The 10,425-nt window shown below is 47.2% G+C and overlaps 1 protein-coding gene across 1 annotated transcript in view; it reads left to right on the forward strand.

The window, feature by feature from the left end:
• Positions 1–10,425, forward strand: part of LOC110174693 (unconventional myosin-VIIa-like) — an 81,360-nt gene that overhangs the window by 7,764 nt on the left and 63,171 nt on the right. Inside the window, exons 8-9 of the mRNA XM_055148285.1 lie at positions 5,998–6,074; positions 8,852–8,971. Coding sequence (XP_055004260.1) covers positions 5,998–6,074; positions 8,852–8,971 — 197 coding nt within the window. The remainder of the gene's footprint in view (positions 1–5,997; positions 6,075–8,851; positions 8,972–10,425) is intronic.

A 10,425-nucleotide genomic window follows, 5' to 3' on the forward strand; every position in this document is an offset into this window, starting at 1 on the left:
GAAGCTCCTACTACAACACGCAGCAGCAAGCGACTCTTTCTTTGCCTTGAAAATTACGTTTTCAGACATAGGATATCGCTTTCCTTCTCCTTGAACCGTCACCTTATCGTGGTGGAGGGGTTTGAGTGCCCGAATGATCCTGGGAGCTATGTTGTCGGGGGCTTCATGCCCCTGGTAGGGTCACCCAAGGCAAACAGGTCCGGGGGGACGGGTCAGACGAAGAACGGTTCAGAAGCCCCTATGATGAGTGTACGAGCAAGGCCAGTTACGTCGCCCGGATTGGCGTCACCGGGGCCTCACCCTGGAACCAGGCCTGGGGTGGGTGCTCGCCAGCGAGCGCCTGGTGGCCGAGCCTCCCCCCACGGGGCTCGGCCGGGCTCAGCCCGAAGGAGCGACGTGGGGCCGTCCTCACGTGGGCCCACCACCCGCGGGAGGATCCATATGGGGCCGGTGCAGAGAGATCTGGGCAGCAGTCGACGGCGGGGGCCTCGGCGACCGGATCTCCGGACATGGAGACTGTGGCTCTGGGGACATGGAATGTCACCTCGCTGGGGGGAAGGAGCCTGAGCTTGTGCGGGAGGTTGAGCGTTACCGACTAGATATAGTCGGCCTCACCTCCACGCACAGTTTGGGCTCTGGAACCCAACTCCTTGAGAGGGGCTGGACTCTCCATTTCTCTGGCGTTGGCCGCGGGGAGCGGCGGCGAGCTGGTGTGGGCTCATTGCCCCACAGCTCAGTCGCTGTGTGTTGGAGTTCACCTCGGTGAACGAGAGGGTCACGTCCCTGCGCCTTCGGGTCGGGGACAGGTCTCTCACTGTGGTGTCGGCCTACGGGCCGAACAGCAGTGCAGAGTACTCGAGTACCCGGCCTTCTTGGAGTCCTTGGGAGGGGTACTAGACAGTGCACCGACCGGGGACTCCGTTGTTCTCCTGGGGGACTTCAACGCCCACGTGGGCAACGACAGTGACACTTGGAGAGGGGTGATTGGGAGGAACAGCCTCCCCGATCTGAACCCGAGTGGTGTTTTGTTATTGGACTTCTGTGCTAGTCACAGTTTGTCCATAACAAACACCATGTTCGAGCACAAGGGTGTCCATAAGTGCACGTGGCACCAGGACACCCTAGGCCGGAGGTCGATGATCGACTTTGTCGTCGTGTCATCTGATCTCCGGCCGCGTGTCTTGGACACTCGGGTGAAGAGAGGGGCTGAGCTGTCAACTGATCACCACCTGGTTGTGAGTTGGGTTCGCTGGCGGAGGAGGAAGCCGGAAAGACCTGGCAGGCCCAAGCGTGTAGTGAGGGTCTGTTGGGAACGTCTGGTGGAGCCTCTGTCAGAGGGACCTTCAACTCGCACCTCCGGGAGGACTTCTCCCGGATTCCGGGGGAGGCTGGAGATATGGAGTCCGAGTGGGCTTCATTCTCGGCCTCTATTGTCAATGCAGCTGCTCGGAGCTGTGGGCGTAAGGTCTGTGGTGCCTGTCGCGGCGGCAACCCCAGAACCCGGTGGTGGACACCGGAAGTAAGGGATGCTGTCAAGCTGAAGAAGGAGTCCTATCGGGCCTTGCTGGCTCGGGGGACTCCTGAAGCAGCTGACGGGTACCGGCGGGCCAAGCGTGCTGCAGCCCGTGTGGTCGCGGAGGCAAAAACTCGGAGCTGGGAGGAGTTCGGGGAGGCCATGGAGAAGGACTATCGGACGGCCTCAAAGAGATTCTGGCAAACCGTCCGGCGCCTCAGGAGGGGGAAGCAGTTCTTCACCAACACTGTTTACAGTGCGGGGGGAGAGCTGCTGACCTCGACTGGGGACGTTGTCGGACGTTGGCGGACTCATCCATCACCCTGGCCGAAGTCACTGAGGTGGTTGGCAAGCTCCTTGGTGGCAAGGCTCCGGGGTTGGATGAGATCCGTCCTGAGTACCTGAAGTCTCTGGATGTTGTGGGGCTGTCTTGGCTGACACGCCTCTTCAACATCGCGTGGCGGTCGGGGACAGTACCTCTGGACTGGCAAACCGGGGTGGTGGTCCCTCTGTATAAGAAGGGGGACCGGAGGGTGTGTTCCAACTATAGGGGGATCACACTTCTCAGCCTTCCCGGTAAGGTCTATGCCAGGGACTGGAGAGGAGAATCCGGCCGATAGTCGAACCTCGGATTCAGGAGGAGCAGTGTGGTTTTCGTCCTGGCCGTGGAACACTGGACCAGCTCTACACTCTCCATCGGTGCTCGAGGTTCATGGGAGTTTGCCCAACCAGTCCACATGTGTTTTGTGGATCTGGAGAAGGCATTCGACCGTGTCCCTCGTGGTGTCCTGTGGGGGGTGCTCTGGGAGTATGGGGTCCGGGGCCCTTTGCTAAGGGCTGTCCGGTCCCTGTATGACCGGAGCAGGAGCTGTGTTCATTGCCGGCAGTAAGTCAGACCTGTTCCCGGTGCATGTTGGACTCCGCCAGGGCTGCCCTTTGTCACCGGTTCTGTTCATTGTATTTATGGACAGAATTTCTAGGCGCAGTCAGGGGCCGGAGGGGGTCCGGTTTGGGGACCACAGGATTTCATCTCTGCTGTTGATGCAGATGATGTTGTCCTGTTGGCTTCATCGAACCAGGACCTGCAATGTGCACTGGGGCGGTTTGCAGCCGAGTGTGAAGCGGCTGGGATGAAGATCAGCTCTTCCAAGTCCGAGGCCATGGTTCTCGACCGGAAAAAGGTGGCTTGCCCTCTCCGGGTGGGTGGGGAGTCTTTGCCTCAAGTGGAGGAGTTCAAGTATCTCGGGGTCTTGTTCACGAGTGAGGGAAGGACGGAGTGTGAGATTGACAGGCGGATCGGTGCAGCTTCGGCAGTGATGCGGTCGCTGTATCGGACCGTTGTGGTGAAGAGGAGCTGAGTCGAAAGGCGAAGCTCTCGATTTACCGGTCAGTCTTCGTTCCTACTCTCACCTCTGGTCATGAGCTCTGGGTAGTGACCGAAAGGACGAGATCGCGGATACAAGCGCTCGAAATGAGTTTCCTCCGCAGGGTGGCTGGGCGTCTCCCTTAGAGACAGGGTGAGGAGCTCAGTCACACGGGAGGAGCTCGGAGTAGAGCCGCTGCTCCTCCACGTCGAGAGGAGCCAGTTGAGGCTCGGGCATCTGTTCCGGATGCCTCCTGGGCGCCTCCCTCGGGAGGTGTTCTGGGCATGTCCCGCCGGAAGGAGGCCCCGGGGAAGACCCAGGACACGCTGGAGGGACTATGTCTCTCGGCTGGCCTGGGAACACCTCGGGGTCCCCCCGGAGGAGCTGGAGGACGTGTCTGGGGTGAAGGAAGTCTGGGAGTCCCTGCTTAGGCTGCTCCCCCCGCGACCCGGCCCCGGATAAGCGGACGAAAATGGATGGATGGATGGATGGATATCGCTTTCGTGTCCTGAAAAACATTTGTGTCGCTCTTGGAAATAAAGTACGTTTTCATAATCAGCAGAAGTTTCCTGTCCAGGAGTAATTTGTGGACCAGTGGTTCAGTCTTTAGACTCTTCGTCTGCTTCAGTCGCACCATCGCTGGAATGAATCTCCAAGAATCACCTTAGTTTGTCTTCGCTGCTTTTCCCCTTGTCTTCTTCTTTCACCTCAAAAACGGACTTTCTTTTGCGGCGAACTGCTCCTGGATTCTTGTCGCCATCGCAACAAACTTTGTGCGAACTGTGAGGAAGATATAGGTCAAAAAAGCCGCTAAGAACCGTTGTGTTGGTGGAGTAAACAGCGTCTGTGTCGTACGTAAACCACGTACCGGCGGCGCAGGCAAGTCAGTTACACTAGAAACGTAGGGAGTTTGATTGACAGCCTGTCAGCTCACAGATAACGAGGCAGTGTCGTTATCTACTGGCAAATGTTTAGCCCCACCACGTCCAGAGTTGATGAATTTTTATTCTCTTTTTTTGGTCATCATAATTACAAGGCGACTGCATCTATAATCTATCACTGACAATTTGAAACAAAAAAAATCCTCCATACAAACTTTAAAAAAACACTTAAAGGGATAGTTCAGGTTTTTTGACGTGAATCTGTGTGTCGTCCCCGTCAGCAGCGTCACATCCACATTGACTTTACCTCCGACAGCGTCCGGTGAGTCCAGATCCTGGCCGGTTTTGGTGCTGAGGAAAGTCGTTCAGCAAGTTGTTCTGGGGACAGAATAATAAAGAGTTTTTCTTCTCAAAACAACATGTGTTAAAAAGTGACACATTTGCACCACAAAACCTCCGTCCTCTAAGAAGTCAGACCTCATAATCACTTGGCACTATTTTCTCTCCGTACGTATCACTGCACCGCTTGTTTCACTTTGTTTACTGCTCGGAATATTCGCCTCTTCTCTCTCTGCCCGGTCTGACTCTCTCTGGCGAATTTCAGCATCGGTATATTCAGGTTCAAAAAGATCATCCACTGGCTCTGTGCTAAAATCAGTTTCTCCATCATCGGTGTCGTAGTTAAACATGTTGTCGCTGACATCCCGAGCAGTAAACAAAGTGAAAACAGGTCTAAACCAGGTCTAAACCAGAACTAAACCAGGTCTAAAACCAGGTCTAAACCAGGTCTAAAACCAGAACTAAACCAGAACTAAACCAGGTCTAAAACCAGAACTAAACCAGAACTAAACCAGGTCTAAAACCAGGTCTAAACCAGGTCTAAACCAGAACTAAACCAGGTCTAAACCAGGTCTAAAACCAGAACTAAACCAGAACTAAACCAGGTCTAAAACCAGGTCTAACCAGTCTAAACCAGAACTAAACCAGGTCTAAAACCAGGTCTAAACCAGGTCTAACCAGGTCTAAAACCAGAACTAAACCAGCTAAACCAGGTCTAAAACCAGAAATAAACCAGAAAACTAAACCAGGTCTAAAAACCAGGTCTAAACCAGAACTAAAACCAGTCAAACCAGAACTAAACCAGGTCTAAAACCAGGTCTAAACCAGGTCTAAACCAGAACTAAACCAGGTCTAAAACCAGGTCTAAACCAGGTCTAAAACCAGAACTAAACCAGAACTAAACCAGGTCTAAAACCAGAACTAAACCAGAACTAACCAGGTCTAAAACCATAAACAGGTCTAAACCAGAACTCAGTCTAAACCAGGTCTCCAGGTAAACAGTCTAAAACCCAGGTTAAACAGTAAACCAGAACTAAACCAGGTCTAAACAAAACCAGGCAGGTCTAAACCAGGCAGTAAACAGAACTAAACCAGGTCTAAACCAGTCTAAACCAGAACTAAAACCAGGTCTAAACCAGGTCAACCAAAACTAACCAGTCTAAACAGGTCTAAACCAGGTCTAAACCAGTAAACCAGGTCTAAAACCAGGTCTAAACCAGTCTAAACCAGAACTAAACCAGAACTAACCAGGTCTAAACCAGGTCTAAACCAGGTAAACCAGAACTAAACCAGGTCTAAACCAGTCTAACCAGGTCTAAACCAGGTCTAAACCAGGTCTAAACCAGGTCTAAACCAGAACTAAACCAGGTCTAAAACAAACCAGGTCTAAACCAGGCTAACCAGAACTAAACCAGGTCTAAACCAGGTCTAAACCAGGTCTAAACCAGAAGTCTAAACCAGAACTAAACCAGGTCTAAACCAGGTCTAAACCAGAACTAAACCAGAACTAAACCAGGTCTAAAACAGGTCTAAAACAGGATTTAACAGGACTAAATCCTGCTGTGTGGACGTGTTTCTTCCTCTTTTATCAATAATATTTTTAATACGGTTAAATAAAGTTTGGGTTTTTTATTTTCTTTTATCACATAAGACATTTTATGTGAAGATTTCCTCGTCTTTGTTTCTCTACAACAAATCAAGTAATCCAAAGTAATCAGATTACATTACTCACTTTGAGTAATTTAATGGATTCTGTTATAAACTACATTTTGGCGTATGTAATCTGTAATCTGTAGGGGATTACATTTTAAAAGTAAACTTCCCGACACTGGTTATTTATTTATTTATTTTTATTTTTGTTTATTGTTGTCCTTCAGGTTTGTGTGTGGTTGTTTTTCAGCCCGGACCTTTGAGAACCTGGACGCGTGTGTGGTGGTTCGATCCCCGGACCTGAGCACAGCGGCCGCTCTGCTCGAGGTGAGGACGCACTCAGAGGACGGACCTGAGTCACAACCCAACCGTGAAAACTAGGTGTAAAGTATGGGCGGTGGATCTTTGTTGGGTGGGAACACTATGGACAGACTCCGGTTAGAGAATCTTCATCAGCTTTATTCAATGCAAGTTCAAACAAGTATGTGTGGTCTGAAACAAACAAAAAAAACAAGAAATATGCAATGAGTGATTATTCTAATATAAGTAACAGATTACTATTATTAAACTAGGAAATACAATAACAGCACAAAATAATTACTATACATAGTGAACGTAGGTGAGGCAGCAGTTACGCTCAAGTCCACACGGAACAGAAATACGAAACGCGAAACATTTTAGTTACACATTATATCTCCAAGGGACACCCAAACAGCAACACTATAAGTTAAACATAATCACAAACCCACCTGAACATCAATAACGCACACGGAACAAATACAAATGTCCAATCTCTCCCACGTCTGTATCGGAGTGAAGCAGAGCCGAATTAATTGCGAGCACAGCGCTGACTGACTGTGCACTCCCTGCGCGCATGAAGGGGCCCTCGCAGGGGCTCCGCAAAACTCGCTAAGCGCATAATGGGGCCCTCGCGAGGGGGGGCTCTGCAAAGTCACTTTCGGACCCATAGGCTTTCGGACAGTAGGGCCGGGTGTCATTAAAGGTTGTATAGAGGATTTTCCAAGGAACGAGAAATCCAGCGACTGTTTGTCCTTTTTCAAATGTTGCGCATGTGTGAACATTTACATTACATTTTAAAAGTAACTTTCCCAACACTGTCCATTGGTCGAGTCGACTCAGATAAAGTCAAATGTTCTTAATTTCAATTTTAACTAACTTTTTTTGCCGTGTAAATGAGTTTCCTTCCACTAAACAAACAACAAAACTGTAGCTGGAACAAAATAATTTAGTAAAATACACAAAAAATACTCAATATCGATACTGTATCATTACATTAAACTATACGATATATCGATATTTGGTAACACTTTATAATAACTGCACCTTATTTAGCCTTAATAAAGCATGAACAAAGACTTAATTAATAATGATTCACGCTTAGTAACTACTTAATTACTACATGAATTAGCACTTAACTTGCACTTAATTCACCTGTGCTGTAAATAGTTACTCATAAGTATTTCTTACTTAATTACTCATGAACTAAACATTTGTGTGTGCATTTGTAAATGTATATTTAAGTACAAATTTGAGCATTTATTAATGATTAATAAGCCATGAGAGAATGATTTACTAATAATGCATTATTGTTTCTCTGGAATTTGACCAAACTTAACAAATGTTTAATAAACATAATTATTCTTCACTTTAGAAAAGTTCTCAGAAAGACTAAACTAACAGAAAACAGCTGCTGAATGATCATTGTGTTATTAGTAAATCATTCTCTCATAGTTTATTAATCATTAATAAATGCTCAAATTTGTACTTAAATATGCATTTGTAAACATGCACATGGTTAGTTCATGAGTAATTAAGAAGTATTGAGTAACTATTTACAGCACAGGCCAATTAAAGGTTGTATGGAGGATATTTTTTTTAGTTTCAAATTGTCAATAAAAGTTTAAAATATCATTACAGAGACGCAGCAGCTTTGTAATTATGATGACCAAAAAAAAAAAAAAAAAGAGAATGAAAATCTATCAACTGTGGACGTGTTGAGGCCAGATAAACATCAGCCAATAGAAAACGAGGCTGCCTCTTTATCTATTGGCTGTCAGGTTGTCAATCAAACTCCCTATGTTTATAGTGTAAGTGACTCGTCGGCGCGCGGGGATGACGTGGTTTATGCGGCGGTTTTTAGATGCTTTTTAAAACTGTCGCTTCCTCGTAATTCGCACAAAGTTTGTCGCGACGGCGGACGAGAATCCGCGACCAGTTCGCCGCCAAAGAAAGTCAGTTTTTGAGGTCGAGGAAAGAAGAAGAGAAGTGGAAAAGGAGCGAAGACAAATGGAGGTGATTCTTCGAGATTTCTTCCAGCGACGGCGCGAATGAAGCAGACGAAGGGTCTAAAAACTGACTAAATTACTTCTAGGCAGGAAACTTCAACAGTGATTCTGAACGAGCACTGGATGTAAACAAGTTTGATTTGTAGAGTAAAGAGGCGGGAGGAGGAGATGTTTCTACTGAGGAAGGTGGTGTCACACAGGCACAACATTTGAAAAAGGACGGTCGCTGTATTTCACTTACTTTAAAAGAAATCCTCTATACAACCTTAAGTGCAAGTTAAGTGCTAATTCAGGTAGTAATTAAGTAGTTACTAATAGAGATGCGCGGATGGCGGTTGCAACCACAGACTCCACAGCCAAACCGCGGGTCGGGCGGATGACGTGACGAAAAATAATATTTGAATTAAATTGGGGCGGGTGGCGGTTTCACTACTCAAATAAAAAACTCTGAACTCAGAACAACTGGGAGGAGAGTGAGCGGACGGTGGGCGGGTGCGGTTTTGAAAACTGGTCAAAAACTGTGGTTGCAAATGGACAGCGGGCGGATAATGAGTTTTGCGATGCTGTTGCGGATGAAAAAGTCGCCCGTCCGTGCACCTCTAGTTACTAAGCGTGAATAATTATTAATTAAGTCTTTGTTCATGCTTTATTAAGGCTAAATAAGGTGTAGTTATTATAAAGTCTTACCCGATATTTCAATGTTTTTACACACCTCTAGTAAAAACCGTATAAAAGTGTGCGTCTCGTGGCGCTGGCTCCACCGCGTTTGTAAAGCGCAGTGCCGTGTGTGACCCGCAGGTGGAGCCCAAGGACGTGATGCTGTGCCTGACCACGCGCACCCTGATCACCCGCGGCGAGAGCGTGTGCACCCCGCTCAACGTGGCCCAGGGGCTGGACGTGAGGGACGCCTTCGTCAAGGTGCGCTGCTCAAAGACACAAAAACACCGACGACATTCAGAGTTCCCACGGTCATGGAAATCCTGGAAATGTCATTTTTGAGGCCTGGAAAAGTCATGGAATTTTGTAAAGTCAGTGAAAGTTTTGGTAAAACTTTATTTCAGGTGCATTTATTAACATCGAACTAAGTGTTAATGAACATAGTTGTAAATGTTTAATTTGTCCTTCATTATTCAGTTCCCCTCTACTCTCAGTGTCAGGGAGTAACAGATTACAAGTACCAGAGTAATCAGAGTACAAATGACGAGTAACTGTATTCAGTTACAGTTACTGTTTCAGTGAGTGGGAATTGGATTACAGTTACTTTGTTGAAATAAATGGATTAAACAGAGGGATTTTACTGTTTCACATTTTGGGACTAAACCAGGAAAACTAAACCAGGTAACCAGGACTAAAAACCAGGGACTAAACCAGGACTAAACCAGGTCTAAACCTAAACCAGGACTAAACCAGGACTAACCAGGACTAAACCAGGACTAAACCAGGTCTAAACCAGGTCTAAACCAGGTCTAAAACCAGGACTAAACCAGGACTAAATCAGGGACTAAACCAGGTCTAAACCAGGTCTAAACCAGGTCAAACCAGGACTAAACCAGGACTAAAAACCAGGACTAACCAGGTCTAAACCAGGACTAAAACCAGGACTAAACCAGGACTAAACCAGGACTAAATCAGGTCTAAACCAACAGGACTAAACCAGGACTAAATCAGGACTAAACCAGGTCTAATCAGGTCTAAATCAGGACTAAACCAGGACTAAACCAGGTCTAAATCAGGTCTAAATCAGGACTAAACCAGGACTAAACCAGGACTAAAATCAGGTCTAAACCAGGACTAAATCAGGTCTAAACCAGGACTAAATCAGGTCTAAACCAGGACTAAACCAGAACTAAACCAGGACTAAATCAGGTCTAAACCAGGACTAAATCAGGTCTAAACCAGGACTAAACCAGGACTAAATCAGGTCTAAACCAGGACTAAACCAGGACTATATCAGGTCTAAACCAGGACTAAACCAGAACTAAATCAGGACTAAACCAGGACTAAATCAGGTCTAAATCAGGACTAAACCAGGACTAAACCAGGTCTAAATCAGGTCTAAATCAGGACTAAACCAGGACTAAACCAGGACTAAATCAGGTCTAAACCAGGACTAAATCAGGTCTAAACCAGGACTAAATCAGGTCTAAACCAGGACTAAACCAGGACTAAACCAGGACTAAACCAGGACTAAACAGGTCTAAACCAGGACTAAACCAGGACTAAACCAGGACTAATCAGGTCTAAACCAGGACTAAAATCAGTCTAAATCTAAACCAGGACTAAACCAGGACTAAACCAGGACTAAACCAGGACTAAATCAGGTCTAAACCAGGACTAAACCAGGGACTAAACCAGACTAAACCAGGTCTAAA

This window comes from Boleophthalmus pectinirostris, unplaced genomic scaffold (genome assembly GCF_026225935.1).
Source record: "Boleophthalmus pectinirostris isolate CB_2022bp ecotype Guang Dong unplaced genomic scaffold, ASM2622593v1 HiC_scaffold_12, whole genome shotgun sequence".
Taxonomy (NCBI): domain Eukaryota; kingdom Metazoa; phylum Chordata; class Actinopteri; order Gobiiformes; family Gobiidae; genus Boleophthalmus; species Boleophthalmus pectinirostris.